Below are 19183 nucleotides of genomic sequence, written 5' to 3'. Positions count from 1 at the left end.
TGCTCCGCAGCGGGAGAGGCCACAACAGTGAGAGGCCCGCAAAAACAAAAAACAAAAAACAAAAAAAACCCACCTCATTTGGAAGCACATAGTATGTGGCAAATATTATGTATTGACATATAATGAAAATTGCAGTGATTTCATTAATAAATTACAACTCTTAAAGATTCCTATTTATCAGCTATGTTGATAATGAGGGTTGAAGTTTTCTATGGAGGTCTTAATGTTAATTGGACCACTCTAGTCCTTTTAAAATTATCTGATTTATTTTTAGGTTTGGATTTGCATTCCGAGAAGGTTGCACTGCATGTTACTGTCAATGTTAAGTGGAATGATGTGTCCTTTTTCTTGCTGTAATGTTCTTCATAGCCCTTTCTGGGCTGCATCTTTGAGGCATCAGCTCAAATGTCTCTTGGCACCTTGGTCTTTTTTCTTTAGAGCAATGATCACAATTGTAGGAATTGTTTTGGGTTCTCGTGTCATACGTTTGCATCAGCTGCAAGACCAGACTCAGTGAGAACTGGACCCGCCCGTCTTGTCCTCCCATACTCTCAGTACTAAGCAGGGTGTCTACCACATAGTAACATTCAAAAAAAGATATTGACAACCAAAGAACAGAGAATGGTTAGAAAAAGGGAGATTGATGGGAGAGGGAACAGAGAAGGAAAGCAGCGGTTGAGAGAAATTTAAGACCATGACCCCTGATGTAATCACTCTTTAAACTGCAGAATGTGCTAAAAATCTGTAGGGTTTCAAAGATTTTTGTGTCAGTATGCTTTATTCCATTATATTTGTGTGAATAATAGAGGTCCATAACAATACAGTCGATTTATGTTACGAGCTGGATTGAGTTAGCTTTTATAGGGCTGCCTGGAAGGCAACTAACAAACATCAGAGTCAAGAGACAAAGCATCACATCCTATGGGGTGACCCATGTGAACTAGAAGATGGGCAACATGATGCTTTGAACTCATGAGACAAACACTGGAGGACCTCTCTTTGCTTATTGGAAGTTTCTATTTTTCACACCTACTGGTAAATAATATGCAGTCTAAGTATTGATAAGCATTGACAGCTGTAGAATAAAATATTCTAAGTTATATATTGTAAGTTAAGACACTAATCTTTCACGGTTAAATTATTTGCAACATTTTAAGGAGTAATACAAAATCCCTTGAATATTTGAATAATGTCACATTGGCTTGGATCAAACATTAATTGAATGATTTTGGGGATAGAAAGTGAAGGGACCTCAGCTCGTCTCCTCAAGGAGCTTAGAGTCTAGTTGGATTGAATGTGTCATTGGAATGTAGAAAATATTCTAGACTTGAAACTCAAGGATTTCTGAAATTTAAACTGGACCACCTTTATATAACATTTTAAGGTAGTTTTGAAGAACAGGTTAACTGGATACCCATTTACTTGGGAGATGAGTAAAGACAGTAGGATATAAATACATCCATGCATGCAGTACCTTGTTCTGTTCTTTTATTAAATAGTTCAGGCATAACATATATAAAATAATATAATAAATATTCATGTGCCACCACCCGGCTTAAGAAACAATACGTTGCCAATAAAATTATTTTTCTGTCACTCCATTCCTTTCTCTCTCCCTCCTTTTGATATAGGTTTGTTTTCTCGAGCCTTAGGTAAATTGTATCATTCTGTACATATCGTTTCACAACTTGCTTTAGTGATTCAACCCCTCTCTGCCCCCGATTTATTAATGTAGATATATTTAATTGTAACTTTAATCTTAACTGCTATATAGTATTGCAGTGTATGATTTTATTCATAATTCATCCAATCCTCTCATGCCAGCCATTGAGCTGGTTTTCAATTTTTCCCAACTGCAAACTTTCCATGAGTATTCCTGTATATCAGCGACTGTAGCCGGGAGTGGAATTCCCACTTCCTGAACTTTACGTCACTTTGCCAAGTTGCTCTCCAAAGAGATTTCCCAACTTGTGCTTCCACTGGCAGTTTAGGAGTGTTGCCTCTGTTTCTGTTCTCTGACATTGGCAGATTTCAGTTTCTGTAAGTTTGATGACTGTGCAATCTCGCTGTTTGAATTGCATTGTTCTGATCATTGGTGAGATTGCATGTGCTGCATTGGTATTCTGCTTCTGCTGAGTGGCTTGCTCAGACCCTTCAGTGGTGGGGTTTTCTTAAGAATGTATGTATTCTGTAAAAAAAACAAAACAAAACGACCAAAAACACCCCAAAAATAACCCAATCAAAAAATGGGCAGGGGCCTCCCTGGTGGTGCAGTGGTTGAGAGTCCGCCTGCCGATGCAGGGGACACGGGTTCGTGCCCTGGTCCGGGGAAGATCTCCCATGCCGCGGAGCGGCTGGGCCCGTGAGCCATGGCCACTGAGCCTGAGCGTCCGGAGCCTGTGCTCTGCAACGGGGGAGGCCACAACAGTGAGAGGCCCGCGTACCGCAAAAACAAAAACAAAAACAACCTATGTATGCTAAGCAGATGTGTTGTGAAAAATGCCCTATCACCACTGTTAACACATCCTGCCATTTCTCACTATAAATTCATTTTAAACTTCAATGACATGCTCTGTGTCAAAAAGAAAATAATCAGCAATTTGATTTTGCTTGTCCGATTGTGGAAGATGTTGTCTCATGGGGATTCATTGTTGGTTTCCATCGAAGAGCTCTGAGGCTCCACACCACAAAGCCTGAGCCTGAGAGCACAGACTCTGCGTTAAGAGGCCTGGGCTGACAGCCCTGCTCCCCACTCGCGGGATTTGAGGACCTGAACAAGCTGCTTTACCTCTTCGAGGCTTGGTCAGCTCCTCTCCCTTCCTCGTTGTGAGGTTTAGACACATCGTTGACCAGTACGGTGCCTGCTCTGAGCCAGCCTGCAGTAACCTGTAGTTATTATAATTAGACAAAAGAAATAGCTTGGAAGAACACTTCTTTGCCTATTACCTATTAAACTATAAAATTCCAAGCGGGGTTTCCATGTAGCAAAAAGTATAAAATAGGTGAACATTTTCAAAATTGTTACTACTGCCTTATATCTGTGAAGCCCTTATCCATGTCAATTCACTTTTCAGTGTTTTTAAAATCACATTATTTTTTCTTTGCAGTAAATCTGACAGGGAGGGTGGGAAGGTATTATCCCCGTGTCCCTGATGAGGAAAATCTGTGGTGGAGTCAGGGCAAGAGGCAGTGTTTCCCGATTCTTTTACTCTAGGAGGTTTTGTATTTGTTTTTGGCTTGTTAGTTTAGTTTTTTTCGTTTGGTTTTTGATATCTGAAGTGACTTTTGCCCTTGAAGAGCTTATTAGCAAGGCTGGGAGAAGCAGCTTCCAGCAGTTTGCATTTTATCTTGTTTTCTCTTAAAAGATAAGGGTGCTTGGGAATAAAAACATGAGAGAATTTTCTAAGGAAACAAATGTTTTCAACAAATGATGTACTCTCTGCCCACAGGCTCTGCTAGACTCATCCCCCTCATCCTTCAAAACTCACTTAAGGGCACCTCACCCCCCAGATTAGATGAGGGGCCGTCTCTGCACCTGCCACCTCCCCTTTCCCAGTGGCACGTCTCTGGTTTGTATTTCGTGCCAGGGTTCCCTGCTGGTCCCTTAGCACCCTTCCCCCCTCCTTGGTGGTGCTTGGGCCCTTGGGATACAGAGTCAGTGTCCCACCAACGTGCTGAATGAATGGCTGAAGACTTACTCCTTGGAAATAAATGTGATGTAGAATATCTGCTTGACACCAAAATGGTCAATAAATTGAACCAGAGGGTAATTGAAATGTCTCATGTATGAAGCACCCACATTGACTTAATTCTTGGTTTACTTTTATCAGACTTGTTTTGGTTATATACAAACAAGCTCAGGGAGGAAGAATCTAGACTGCTAGTTTATCTTGGCTGAATTTTGTTTTCATTAAGAATAAGTGAAAATGCGCAATTCCATTTTTCTTATTCAATGCTATTACAACATTAAAATTTACCAAAAAACGAGCCATAATTCTACCACTCGAACTGTATTTCATTTTTCTAAATTTTTTTCAGTTCTTCTGTCCATATGCATCTGTAGATTTTATCATTATAATCAGTGTGCAAATTTGTATTCCTCCCTCAGCATATCAAACGTACTTACACTAGTATATATTCCATGTGGCTTTTTAGTGGCTAAATATTTCTGCATTTAAATGATGTACTACAGTGTATATAACAAATTCTATATTCTTAGACATTTATATTGTTTCCAGTTTTTATTACTATCAATGATGCTAAAGTGATTCTCTTGGTTTTTATGTTATCATTTATGTATCTATGTACTTAAACACAGGCATGTAGTAGATTGCATGTAGAGAGCTTGAGGGCATGGTTCTGGAGTCATATTGCCTGGGTTCAAATCCTTGTTCCGCTGATTCCTGGATGCCCTCCCTGGAAGGCTGTGTGACCTTCGTGTATCTATGGTCCATCTCTAAAATGGAGGAAATTCAAGTGCTTCCTAAGGTCGCTATGAAGATTAAATGATAAAATATATGTAAATTGCTGAGGACACAGTCTGATACAAAGTGAAGGCTAATTAAAATTTAGCTATTAAAACAGCACTATTTACAATAGGCAAGACATGGAAGCAACTTAAATGTCCATCAACAGATGAATGGATAAAGTTAATGTGGTACATATATACAATGGAATATTACTCAGCCATAAAAAATGAAATAATGTCATTTGCGGCAACATGGATGGACCTAGAGATTAGCATGTAAAATGAAGAAAGAAATATCTTATGATATTACTTATATGTAGAATCTAAAAAAAGGATACAAATGAACTTATTTATAAAACAGAAATGGACTCACAGACATAGAAAACAAATTTATGGTTACCAAAGGGGATAGTGGGGGAGAGGGAATAAATTAGGAGTTTGGGATTAAAATATACACACTACTGGGCTTCCCTGGTGGCGCAGTGGTTGAGAGTCCGCCTGCTGATGCTGCTGATGCAGGGGACGCGGGTTCGTGCCCCGGTCCGGGAAGATTCCACATGTCGCGGAGCGGCTGGGCCCGTGAGCCATGGCCGCTGAGCCTGCGCATCCGGAACCTGTGCTCTGCAATGGGAGAGGCCACAACAATGAGAGGCCCGCATACCGCAAACAAAACAAAACAAAACAAAAAACACACTACTATATATAAAATAGATAAACAACAAGGACCTACTGTATAGCACAGAGACCTATACTCAGTATCTTGTAATAACCTATAAGGGAAAATAATCTAAAAAAGAATATATATATAATGGAATCAATTTGCTGTATACCTGAAGTTAACACAACACTGTAAATTAACTGTACTTCAATAAAAACTTTTAGCTATTAAATAATCCACGTTTGAGGGACGGATGGAGGTAAGTGGAAGCATAGATGAAATAAGATGATTATCAGCCATAATCATGCTGATAATTGACGAAGCTGGGTGTAAAGTACAAGGGGATTCACGATACTATTGTTTCTACTTTTTTATATGTTTGAAATTTTTTAATAAGTAAAAGTATACATAATAAAAACATTTTAGCTTTTAAGTTTATTTTTTGGTTTTGAATTATTTTCTTTGGACATGTTTCTAGGAGTGGGGTCACCAGGTGGGATATTTTCATAATCATTGTTTTGAATATGGCCAAATTGCTTTAGTAAAGGATTGTTTGATATATGGTGCTATCCACAAACTCTAAGCAAGCCAGTTTTATCACAATCTTAAACAGCATAAGATATTACCATTACATGTTTGTCATCCAATTTTATAAATAAAAATGACACCTCACAGTTATTTCCCCCCTTTTATTTTTTAAGTGTTTATTTTTGGCTGTGTTGGGTCTTCATTGCTGCGCGGGCTTTCTCTAGTTGCGGTGAGTGGGGGCTACTCTGTTGCGGTGCGCAGGCTTCTCGTTGCGGTGGCTTCTCATTACAGAGCACGGGCTCTAGGTGCATGGGCTTCAGTAGTTGTGGCACACGGGCTCAGTAGTTGTGGCTCGTGGGCTCTAGAGTGCAGGCTTCAGTAGTTGTGGCGCACGGGCTTAGTTGCTCTGCGGCATGTGGGATCTTCCCGGACCAGGGATTGAACCCGTTTCCCCTGCATTGGCAGGCGGATTCTTAACCACTGTGCCACTAGAGAAGTCCTCCCCCCTTTTAAAGTTAATAGAAACTTCAAGCATTTTCTTAATTGTGGTTACTGGTAGTTATCATTTATAAATTTTAAAATTATTTACTTCTGTCCTTGGTCCTTTCATCTATAAGGGTTTTATAGGATTCATTTTATGACAGCAGTATAATAGTTTGGTGGAATGAAACTCATTTTAACTGTCATATTTCACTTTTAAGTGAAAGGAGAAACTGTCATCACTATGCAGGTATTGTGATATTTGATTGAAAAAGTCCTTCTTTAATATGTATTCACGGCAAACATATTTTTTGACACTTTTAATGATTATGATCTACACGTCTTATTTATCTGGAATATGTTCTTGATTTATGGCTGCTGTAAATACATGGTCAAGCCATGATGAATTGCACTGAGGTGGCTGCCACCACTGTTCTTTATATAGCGTTCCCGCAGTGTGCTGTCATCCTGATTGTGGACCATCTGCCACCAGAGGCCAGGCTGCAGATGTCCCTTGTCAATGAAATTTGACCTCAGTAAATTTGCACGTGTCTTTGGAAGGGCTGGGAGTCTACCATTCTGCTTTTACGGTATTGCATGTTTATGATGAACATACTCATGTTTGCTTTCTCTCTTCATCAGTCCCTGCTTTTCATGATACTAATCAGAATTGCTAATTCCAATACAGATCATGATCACAAATTCTCTGTAGCTCTTAAAATGTGTTCAGCTGCCTATCATTAAGATACTGAGTAATGTTTTTACTCACCTTTTCAGTTTCCTCCTACGGGGCTGGCACATTTCTGTTACATTATTACAACCTACATATTTAAAATTTTAGAATAAGGCCTAATATTGTTCAGTGGTTTATTTAAACTTTATAGTTTTCTGTGTTTAAACCTATAATTTGTAAATGATAGCTTTTAAAAATGGATTTCTGGTGCACTGGAGAGCCACGTTTTATGCCATTTTCGTAACCATAGGGACTGAAAGGTGACAGTGTACGAAGCCCTCTATATTTCATTTTCATATTATTTGTTACTTGACAACTGGCAAGAGGGGCATAAAATTGTTTTGTCAGATTTGCACAAGAACTTTCTTACAAAAAGCTTTTATAGTACACAACACGTACGTAAATTCTCATATAATTGTCCTTTTAAGATCAGCCTGGTAGTTTTGTTGCTGTTTTTTCTTTTTTCATTTTTTTGGAAAACTTTTTTTTTAGTATATATCTATATTTATTTTATTTAGGAATAATTGACACCAGGTGTACAACATAATGATTCGACATTTTTATACATAGCAAAATGATCACCATGATAAGTCTAGGTAACATCCGTCACCATACAGTTATAAGCGTTTTTCCCTTTTTTTCTCGCGATGAGGACTTTTAAGATCTACTCTTAGCAGCTTTCAAATGTGCAATATTAACTATAGTCACCATGCTGTAGGTTACATCCCGGTGACAATTATTTTATAGCTGGAAGTTTGTAACTTTTGACCCCCTTCACCCATTATACATCCCGCCCGCCCCGCTCCCACCCACTCCCACCAGCCCCTGGCAACCACTGTCCTCTGTTGAAAAACTTTTTTTTTTAATTTATTTAAATTTTTGAATTTTATTTTATTTTTTTATACAGCAGGTTCTCATTAGTCATCCATTTTATACACATTAGTGTATACATGTCAACCCCAATCTCCCAATTCATGTGCCCCACCCCCCACCCCCGCTTTCCCCCTTGGTGTCCATACGTTTGTGCTCTACACCTGTGTCTCAATTTCTGCCCTGCAAACCAGTTCATCTGTACCATTTTTCTAGGTTCCACATATATGCGTTAATATATGATATTTGTTTCTCTCTTTCTGACTTACTTCACTCTGTATGACAGTCTCTAGATCCATCCACGTCTCAACAAATGAAATGAAAAACTTTTAAGGTTAAAACAATCTGCCATGATGGAAAGAGCCTATCAGTTGTTTAAAGTAAAGATGTGAAATTGAAAGTAAGACTCCCCCCCGCCTTTTTTGTCAGTAATCTTTAGAAAAGTTCAAATAAACTTTAAGCCTGAGTTTGACATAAGATTATGTGATTGGCTAAATGTGGTTATGAGACTTAAATAAGCAAAAGCACCTTTTAAAAGATCTGATACTTATACTCAGGAAAAAATAGAGTTCTAAAACTTTTATATAAATCTAAATTGTGTCTACGAATATGTGTTTGTGGGTATGTTGTATATATATTTTATAAAACTTATGAAAACAATTCCCAAAATAGCGTTTCTACTTAGATAAATATAAATACAAATGTGGATATAAACATCCTGGTTAAACAAAGAAATAGAAAAAAGGTGAGCTTTTGAGTTTTTCAAAATGTTGATTGTAGTCATTTTAGGAAAGATGTATTATTACTTGTCAAACAGCCAGTAGGTTCATCCCAGAGTAGAGTGAGTCAGGGCTGTCCTCCTAGATATACTTACCTCCCCTTGCAATTCTAGCTTCACGGTGAAACTTGAGGATGATAACGTTTAAAATAGAGGAATTTGTTCATGTGCTGGTAGTAAACTCAATTTAGCATGCTTTCCTGATATAGTCCCTGTTCCTTGCCCTGGTACAAACACTCTTCTCAGATTATCAATGAGTTCTCTCTCTCATTGTTTTACCCACATTTGAGGACCTTCCCTCCTCTGCATTCCATGCTGAACATACAGAGGCACCTGTCTGACTTCCTACCCACTTCACAGTGTCAAGGTGAATGTGGCCAAATCTGTCTGCTTCTTGGCCTCCTGTGGTCCTCCTAGACCATCTTATCTTCCTTTTTATGGACCGAGTCCCTGAAGACAAGCAGCCTCCTGACCCCGGTGCCCTCGCTCCCTCGTCCTGCTCGGACGTCCCCACACTTCATTCATTCAAACAATCACCTGGCTTTCACTATCTTCCCTTTCTCTCGTTAAGTTCTCTTGGTCATTTAAAAATATGCTTGGGGTTCAAGCGGGTTCACAGGTCAAACCTGATTTAAAATGAGTGACTGGAGCAAATCTGGAGCTCTAACCAGTAGTAGATTTTTCACTCCACGTCTGCGTATGGCATCTCTGTTGCTCAGAGGCAGCCTGTGTTTTAACCCTGGTTCTGCCAGGTACTGCGCTGTGACCTTGGGCAAGTTACTTAAACTCTCTGTGTCTGAGATTTTTTATAATGGAGATGATAAAAATCCTTATAGAGTTGTAGTGGAAATTAAATGAATGAATAAAGCATCCATGATGGCGCCTGTCAGAAAGTGAGTGCCACGTAACTTGTACTGTAGTCATTGCTGTTCTCCTCCCAGGAGTGGGCCTGTTACTTGTCATTTCTGTCAGCTCTCCTGGAGGCTCGGAGCTGACCCGGGACTTGTCGTTTCTGTCAGGGCCTCTCTTCCCTTGGCACAGTGATGTTTGCACTTTGGCTAGTGACCTGTTCCTATGTTTATTTTAGAATCCATCCTAAAACTAACATCCTCAAATACGTGTATTAGCTGGTCATGACAAAAATACCAGAATTTTTATCAAAGAGAAAACACAAGCTGCAGTGTATGGGCACAATGCTGTAAGAGTTAAAACACACCCGTCAAATGACTCTAGGTTGGCTGAAAACCGAAACAAAACAAGTTTGCTTTCATCCCCTATTTTCTGGCCACCTAGAAAGCCAACAGCTCTCACCTGATGGGGACATTCACTCATGGGCTGACCCTCTGGGTCCTGTATGGCGTTAATAGTTTTCTGCCCAAAGCTGCTCTTGCCTAGCTGGAGAACTGCATCTTGATAAGCTGTGCTTCAAAGTAAAGAAGACGCAGATCATCATTGCTGGTCAGCGCACTGACCTTCGGGGTCTGGGCGAGTTAAGTGGTACAAAGTGGTGTCTCGGGGTCAGCCAAGTCCGTGCTGTGACGGCCGTACCTTCAGTCAGTTTTCATTCATGGGTGCTGAGCCTCGGAGAGGCTGTGGGTCTGAGAAGCTTGGATCACTCCTTAAAAGTGAGTAACAATAAATCAACTCTCTAGACACCACCGCTTTTCCGGTGTACCAGATCTGGAGGGGGTGACGACTAGCAGTGGGGGCTCTGACTCTGTCCTGAGCCTGCAGCTGGCGGTGGACCATCTGTGGCCAGTGCCAAGCTAACAGGTAGAGGTCTCAGGTTATGGGCCTGTATCAATGATTAGTAAAGAGCAAAAGGCATGGGAGACACGTGCATAACTGGGAATAGTATCTTTTTATTCCTCATGTAAATTTGCGGTGAACCATTTGGTTGGTCCCTTTGGAGATTTGGCATTCGTTTAGAATTTCTTACCTATCTTAATTTACAATGGGATTGTTAGTTTTCTCTTTTATAAAAGTGAAGTATAGTTGATTTACAATATCATGTTAGTTTCAGGTGTACAGCACAGCAATTCAGTTATACATGTGTGTACATATATATAATATATATAATATATATAGTATATATAATATATAATATATATAATATATAATATATAATATATATAATATATAATATATATACTATATATATAATATATATAATATATAATATATATACTATATATATAATATATATATTATATATATTCTTCAGATTCACTTCCCTTATAGCTTATTACAAAATATTGGGTATAGTACCTTGTGCTATACAGTAGGTCCTTGTTGGTTCTCTATTTTATATACTGTATAGTAGTGTGTATATGTCAATCCGAGTTTTCTAAGCTAGATGTCTTTGATTGAGGGTAATCCATGACAGTCTACCAGTCCTGGTCTTTGAATGGTTTTAGGGGGCTCTGAAAGAGAAAGAACAGAGTTGCTCAGCGACAGTGTCATAATGTAAGGGTGTGAGTCACCCTTGTGTTCCCCAGCCAGAGTTGCTGGGACAAAATGAGATGAGTCATGTTGAAAGACCCATGTCTGACACGTGGTATGTGATCATTAATTCCTCTCCCCATGGCGTTAATTAGTACTTAGAACACTGAAATAGGTTTCACTAAGAAAACCAACAGCTCCATAAGAGCAATGTATAGCATTTATTTTTATAGTTATTTCTTAAAAATCAATATTGCAAACATACAAAAATAATTGAAAATCAGCATATACCCCAATGTACCACATAGGTTTCAAATGTTAAAATTTTGCCATAAATGCCTTAAATTCTCAATGGCATGAAACCTTACAAATATAGTGGTAAGTCACCTTCCCTACCTGAGCATACCTCATCCTTTCCCTGACTCTTGCGAGAGAACTCTATCCTGGCGGCGTGCATTCTCCCCATCAGTGTTTTTAACTTAGACTACATACCTACATATTCATAAATAATACATAGTGTTGTATGTTCTATAAAAGTTTACGTAAGCAGTATAATAACGTAGTGCATCCTTTGAACCTGTGTTTTTCACATACTCATTTGAGGTTTGAGTGTAGAACTACTTCCTTTTAGCTGCTGTGTAGGATACCATTGCCTGAAATATTCCATAACTGATTTAGATACTTCATATATGTTATTTATTTATCACAAAACACTGTGAGGGGGCTTCCCTGGTGGCGCAGTGGTTGAGAGTCCGCCTGCCGATGCAGGGAACGCGGGTTCGTGCCCCGGTTCGGGAGGATCCCACGTGCCGCGGAGCGGCTGGGTCCGTGGGCCGTGGCCGCTGAGCCTGCGCGTCCGGAGCCTGTGCTCTGCAGTGGGAGGGGCCGCAGCAGTAAGAGGCCCGCGTACCGCAAAAAAAAAAAAAAACAAACAACAACACTGTGAGGTGTTTTCGACTGGGTTTCAGAGCATGTATTCAAACCCAGGTTTCTCCAATTCCATTAAGCCATGCTTTCAATAAATATCAACAAAATAAAGTTGGAAAGAATGGGCCAGCAGACTGTCTGCTAGTGTGTATCTCTGGGATCTGAACGTAAGGGAACTTGGTGGTTATCTCTCCTCCTGGCCTGGGGCCGGCAAGCTCAGGGCAGCCTAGTCTGCACTGGGGCTGCACTGCAGGAGGGCCCAGGGTCGGTGGGAGTCAGCTGCAAATGTGGTAAAGCAATGACATTTAGAAAAAAATTGATTTACAATGTTGTGTTTCAAGTATACAGCCAAGTGATCCAGTTATACATATATAAATACGTACATATACTCTTTTTCAGATTTTTTCCACAGATATAGTTCCCTGTGCTATACAGTAGATCCTTGTTGTTCACCCATTTTATATATAGCAGTGTGTATCTGTTCATCCCAAACTCCCAATTTATTTCTCCTCCCCACCTCTACCCCCTTTGGTAACCATAAGTTTGTTTTCCACGTCTGAGTCTATTTCTGTTTTGTAAACAAGTTCACCTGTATCGTTTTTTTTAGATTCCACATAAAAGTGATATCATATGATACTTATCTTTGTCTGATTTTTTTCACTTAGTATGATAATCTCTAGTTCTATCCATGTTGCTGCATATAGCACTATTTCATTCTTTTTAATGGCTGAGTAATATTCCAGTGTGTGTGTGTGTGTGTGTGTGTATACACGCCACATCTTCTTTATCCATTCATCTGTCAATGGACATTTAGGTTGCTTCCATGTCTTGGCTATTGTGAATAGTGCTGCTGTGAACACTGGGTACATGTATCTTTTCTAATTAGCGTTCTCTCCAGATATCAATAATATTTTTGAGGCCTAAAAGACCCTGAGGGACAGAGAGAGGTTTTAAAAGAAGTGTTAAGTCATGGACCCAGCCCTCAAGGAATTTAAAATCTAGCAAGGGAGACAAAACTAACACGAAACAGAACAACTGGATGCAGAACAGCTCGGTGTGTGCTGTGCCCCCTGCCATCTTTTACAGAAATGGGATATCCTGTATCCTGTATTTTTCCCCGCGTCTTGATTTCTCCCTCAACAATACCTTCTGGAAATCCTCTCAAGGTATCTAGCATAGAACTAATTTATTTTTAAAACCTGTGTAATATTCCCTGCTATGGACGTATCATCATTTATTTGACTATTCTCTTATTAATGGGTCATCTCCTATTCACTGTTAATGGCTAAAAAACTTTAATAGTTAATGTCCTTGTATATATGTCCCTGTGTGTTCAGATTTCGGCAGGAGAGTTTACCAAGAGTGGCATGATTGGAGAGGAGGGCATATGTATTTTTAATTTTAATTGATGCTGCCAGATTGCTTTCTAAAAAGGCTAGAATTCATATTTCCCCACCACCAATGTATGAGTGTCCTCTCCTGACACTGTTACTTCTAATAGTTACCTCTCTTTTTAAGTGTCTGACAGTATATAAAGTTATATCCAATTATCATCATTTTCTGCAGCCACTAGGGAATATAAATGCCTTTTTTGGACATTATGTTGGTTATTTTTGCTGTGCTGTCTACTGCTCGTCTTTTGCCTGGTTGATATTATTAGCCTTTGGGTTTTTCCTTGGTTAGTTTGTAAGAGCTGTTTATATAGAACAGATATCAACACTTTGTCATCTGTATTACAAATATTTGGACCAGCAATATCATTTGTCTATTGGCTTTGTTTACCAGCCAGATCACTGAAGGATGATAGCAGCAAACTGTGTTTCATCAGCTCAAAGAAAAATCTAATTAGTTCCATAAGTTAAGTAACCTTTTGGAAGGGTCCATGAGTGAAGTATGATGTCAATGGGTATGGTACAATCTGCTCGTTGACGAATGTGGTAACTCACTGCATCACCCAAATTTTCTATCACTCATGCTTTTCTGATGTTCTTCAAGCCACAGGGAGGAATACTCACATGTGTGCCTGACGTATAGGAAAACACAGTTTGATTTTCAACTAGCTCTAATGCACTCAGCTGATCTCTCTTCCTTATGGAAATAGAGTCCTGAAATACTGTATCTTTTTTAATTTTTAAATTTTTATCTTTTTAGAAATCACGCCATCCTCAAAGCCTCATCCACCTGTTGTGGGCAAAGTGACTCATCACAGCATTGAATTATACTGGGATCTGGAGAAGAAAGTCAAGCGGCAGGGACCTCAGGAGCAGTGGTTCAGGTTTTCTATTGAAGAAGAAGACCCCAGAATGCACACTTATGGTATCATTTATACGTAGGTGCAATGTTGAACTGCTTAACACTTTGCTTTGATTTCTTGATTAGCTGGAATGGTTTCTATTGTCTCCAAGAAGACTCATTTTGAAATTGAAGGAATGAGTCAGCATCATTTGCATTCATTCTTTTCATGAGTGATGAATTTTGGAAAATAAGGGTGAGCAGTCACTCTGAAATTAAACCTCCTAGACCTTTGAGAGCCCCTTAGGCTTCTGAAATATTCTAAGGGTATATTTAAAAAATCCAAAACGTAGAGACAGAATCAAAGCTGAGCTGGATGAAATCAGATGAGGTTCCCCTCAGGCTGTTCTGTTCTCAGATGTGACAACCTCCCGGACCTGGAAGTTGTTCCCTTGTTAACTCTTTCCAACCAACCTGCTACCTCTCTCAGCCTCCATCAGAACCTGTCTTTTTTGCCTTTTCCTTGAATGCACTTCCTTCTATTTTCATACAGCTGGTTCCTTTACACCATGCACATTATTATATCAAATACTGGCCCCTCCTCAAAAGGCCACCTGAAGTAGCCATTCTTCCACCCAGCTGTCCTCTCTGCCATGACCTTGTTTCATTTGCGTTGTGAAACCTAGCTCAGCCGGAGTCATTTTACTGTTTACTGTTCATTTGCTGTCTCCCTACCAGCATCTAAACTCCACGAGAAGCAGGTAAGATTCCTGCTTGCTTAAGGCTCTTTCCCCAGCTCCAAGACAGTGTCAGCACATAGGAGGCCCTCAAAATATTTGTTGTGTCAATAAATAAATGAATGCAACAGGAATAATCAAGAAGTCATTTTTTTTTCTTAGCCTTCACTTCAATCCTTATTTCTTCCTTTGACAGCTTTACTGCTTGCAAAATAACTTTGTGTTTTAGGAAGAAGACCAGAAATGAGTTGCAGATACGGTTTTATATTAAACTTTTAATTTTGACATAATTGTAGCTTCACATCTGGCTGTAAGAAATAATACAGAGAAATCCCATGTACCTTTTACCATTTTCCCCAGTGGTAACATTACGGAAAACTGTAGGGCAATATCACAGCCGGCATCCTGGCACTGCTGCAGTCAGGGGACAGTTGCAGCGCTTTGCTGGACTTTTCTCCAGGTGGCGTTGTGGTAAGGGTGCTGATGTGAGGGTACATACGCAGGCTTCGACTGTTACCTGAACCATGGTATCCCTGCGATTTGATGAACGATTCTTTGTACGTAGAAAAGAAAACATGCATTTACCTGAAATGTAGTTGCCACATGAAAATAATTCCTGGCCCGACTACTTGAAATATTATTTTAATCATGTCATGTCATGTGTTATTCTCTGGTAAGTAGTTTCCACCCAAAAGCATGAATGATGATATAACAAGTATATCTGTGGAGAGAGAAAAAGGTATTTTATTTACCGTGTTTCTCTTGCACCACAAACCATGCTTGGGCAGGTTAGGTGGGGCTGTCCTGGGTGCTCCGTTGTGTCTCCACTTCTCCTTTGCTGGGTGATCAGCCATGCCCACTGGCCTCCAGCCTGTGTGTCTCTGTGTTGTTATGTTTTCCCCAGAGGCCTGAGTGCTGTCTGGCCCGGGAACTCACCTGGACGGTTGCCTGGCATTGCAGAGCCAGCAGCGAGGCCTTCAGACCCCAACCCTAAGCGAGGTTGTGAGATGCTCACTTTCCCTCAGAGAATTAGCACAAACCTTGACACTAGGTGGCAGAGTTAGACTGTGTTAATCTTGACCTCTTTTCTCCATTATATCGCTTTTCCCTAGGTGTATCGTTAAAACTAGCAAATGCCTTTCTTTGAAAAAGCGATTATCTAGACTATCTGACCTTGGGATTGTGGATTTAAGAACTTCGTCTTGACTTGTCAGTTTCTGTTCATCTTCTCCAACAGCCAGTCTTGAATCAGTGCTGTTGTCTTTGACACGGGCTCTCCTCACAGCCAGTTATATCTAGTTTTCATGAGTTCTCCCTTTGCACATCCCTTCTATGCTTTCCCTCGTTAGATTGTGGCATTTCCCCTACTAGGACGCAAGTAGGATCTGTTTTCTGACTAGTCACTGCTGAATCCCCAGGTCCTACAAACGTCCAGCTTATTTGCTGATTGAATGAATTGGCCATTGCCCTCTCTCCCTTCCTTCTATCTTGCTAGTTTAATTTTCTTTTTAATCTTCCTTTTGTCAGATTGTCTTTGATGGGTTTCCATTGTTTGAAGAATGAAGGTCCAACTCCTTACACTAACATCTGATGCCCTTCACAGCTTGCCCACAACCTGCCTTTCTTGCTGTCTCTTATTTCTGGGCATAAACCTTCCCACGAAATCTGCTTTACCGTCCTTCGAGTATGCCTTGACTTCTCCTGCATGTGTGTTCAGCTGTTTTCTCTGTTCAGACAAATCTCCCCTGCTCCATCCTTTCTTCCACCCAAGTCAGATCTCTACCTCGACTGAGAAGCTCCCTTTACTATCCTATTATCTACCCCGCTGAATTCCTATGATAATTGGTACCCTCATCATGCATTTGATTCATTCTGTCAGCACCTACTATGTGCCACACACTGTTTTGGATCCCAGGGATACAGCACTGGACAAACAGACAAAAATGCCTCCCTCGTGATGAGGAAGACAAGCGATGAATAAGATGCAGAAGTAAAAATATAGTGTGTCAGGTGGTGGTTAAGTACCAAGTGGAAAGCAGAGGAGAGTAGTTGGGGGCTTGGAGTGGAGGTGAAGAAGGCTTCACTGAGAAGGTAATCTGTGTAAAGAAGCAAGTGAGGGGTATCTGGAGCCTCATGAGCCTCATGGAGGAACATTCCAGGCAGAAGGCACAGCAGGCAGAAACGTCTGGAGGCGGGATCGTGCCTGGCCTTCCAGAAACACTGAGGAGTGAAGTGAATGAGTAATGGGATGGGGCCAGCGCGGGGACGGGTCTTGGGGGCTGTCACTCTGTGCGGTGAGAAGCCACTGGACACTGATAAACTGGGGAGGGGTCTGGTGCATATGCTCCGTGAGGGTCACTCTGCCTGCTGAGTGGAGGACAGGCTGTGAGGAGGGAAGGTGGCCAGAGCAGGGAGGGCTAATTAGGAAGCTTCTGCAATAATTTAGGTGGGAGATAACAGAACAGTGTGAAAAGTGGTGAAATCAGGGCTTGTGAAGATAGATTTGAAGAATTTGCTGGTGCACCAGATATGGGATGTGAGAGAAAGGATAGTCAAGGGGCGTCAGTAGCATCTCAGGATCGGCCCCATTGGGCTGCAGGAAGCAGCAGCTCCGGAAGCTCAGTGGCTCCCAACGGCAGCCGTGTATTTCCCACACGGAACACCCGTGGTGTGTCGCCAGGCTGGTGGAGTGGCCTCTGCCTGAACGTGGCTACTCATGGTGCCAGCAGAGGCAGAGATTGGGGCTCCCCGTTTCTTGAAGCTTCCACCCGGAATGACACGCTGCACCTCTGTTTATACTTCATTGCTCAGAGCAAGTCCTGCCACGTCTGAGCTCCACAGCACAGGGATATAGAATCCTTGGGAGGGCACCAAGTACCTGTGAGCAAAATCCAGTCTTCCACAGGTGGCACCAAGGTTTTGCCCTGAGCAGCTCAAACCATGGAGACTCGGGATGCAACGGAAGCTCGTTTGGGGACGATCAGGCATCCAAGTGGAGACATCAAGGAGGCAGTTGGGGAAGAACCAGCCAGGGGAGAGTCTGGGCTGGAGAAATGGATTTCAGAGTCATCAGCAGGTGGCGGGATTGGAAAGCTGGGAGTGAAACATAGTGGGAGAAGAGAAGTCTGGGAACTGAGTCTCTGGGCATTTCAGTACTTACTTTGTTATGTTTCATGTTTGCTCAGCTCTTGCATCAGATATTTGCTTTGGCTGATAACAGAAATAATGGTATGCTTTACACTTTGATATATTTCCTCTACTGGAAATAGAACTTGGAAAAGTTCTAAGATTGCTTCATCCTTTGAGCTACCATGCCTGGGCCGTGTAAAGAAGTGCATCTCCAGACGTTCGATACACGGCTGCTCTGAGACATCCCTGTGTCTGTGCTGCAGTTGGTGTCACCCCTGTGTCTGCATTGTAGTCGTGGAGGACCCTAGTGGGCAGCTGTGTCTCTGGTCCTCTCCGTGGGGCCACTCTACTGATGCTGTGAGAGCCTCCAGCCTCCAATCACTGTGCCCAGTGGCATCTGTTTTCTCAGACGGTTCTGTAATTTATCTTTCCAGGGGTTATGAAGGTGCTGTTTGCTTCATGGTGATCTTATGACGTTTAGCACCATTGGATTTTATTGGGGGCCCTTTTAGTTTTATTTTGGTCTAAACCTATGTTAAGTCTTTGCCACCTGGCAATTAAATTCCATTGAGGTTTGAGCATTGTAGTCTCACTGAGCTCCTAAAGATCTTTTCAGATGCCACAAATTGAGGGCTCAGTTTCTATGATTCAAATAGCTATAGTTATGCACCTCTGCTCATGTAACAATAAAACCCACCCACTCACAAGATTACTTTGTCCAAGCTGATATATTTTAGTTTATTGTTGTTATTATTTTTTTTTTTTAGACCATATGCAGTTTTTCTGAACATTTGTCTTGGTTTCAGAGCCTTTTCTTTCATGGTAAATACGTTTGTATCTAGTTTTAACACTTCTGTTTTTTCGGCTTCTTAAGGCTGTCGGTATCATTTCCTAATTGTCTTTATTATAGTTTCTTTGTTGTTGGTACATGATGTATCAGTTATCTACTGCTGCGTGACAAACTGTCCCAAACTTAGTGGTTTTGGTCAAAGTGTAAAATACACGCTTGCTCATGATCCTACAATTTGGGCAGTGTGGGGAGGGCAAGTCTCTGTTCCACGTGATCTTGGCTGGTGCAGCTCTTTTGGGGCTGAAGGATCCGAGTGGTGTCACTCATGTGTCTGATGCCTCTGCTGGGGCAGTGGGGACAGTGGGCGGCTGACCGGGCTCCTGTGTTTTCCTTCATTGTCTGGCATCTTCC

At 41.1% G+C, this 19183-nt stretch overlaps 1 protein-coding gene across 1 annotated transcript in view; it reads left to right on the top strand.

The window, feature by feature from the left end:
- Positions 1-19183, top strand: part of FANK1 (fibronectin type III and ankyrin repeat domains 1) — a 112117-nt gene that overhangs the window by 73400 nt on the left and 19534 nt on the right. Inside the window, exon 2 of the mRNA XM_067709076.1 lies at positions 14036-14213. Coding sequence (XP_067565177.1) covers positions 14036-14213 — 178 coding nt within the window. The remainder of the gene's footprint in view (positions 1-14035; positions 14214-19183) is intronic.

Source organism: Pseudorca crassidens, chromosome 16, assembly GCF_039906515.1.
Source record: "Pseudorca crassidens isolate mPseCra1 chromosome 16, mPseCra1.hap1, whole genome shotgun sequence".
NCBI classification, from domain to species: Eukaryota; Metazoa; Chordata; class Mammalia; order Artiodactyla; family Delphinidae; genus Pseudorca; species Pseudorca crassidens.
Note: the sequence above shows the minus strand (reverse complement) of the source record. Positions and strands in the feature narration are given on the sequence as shown.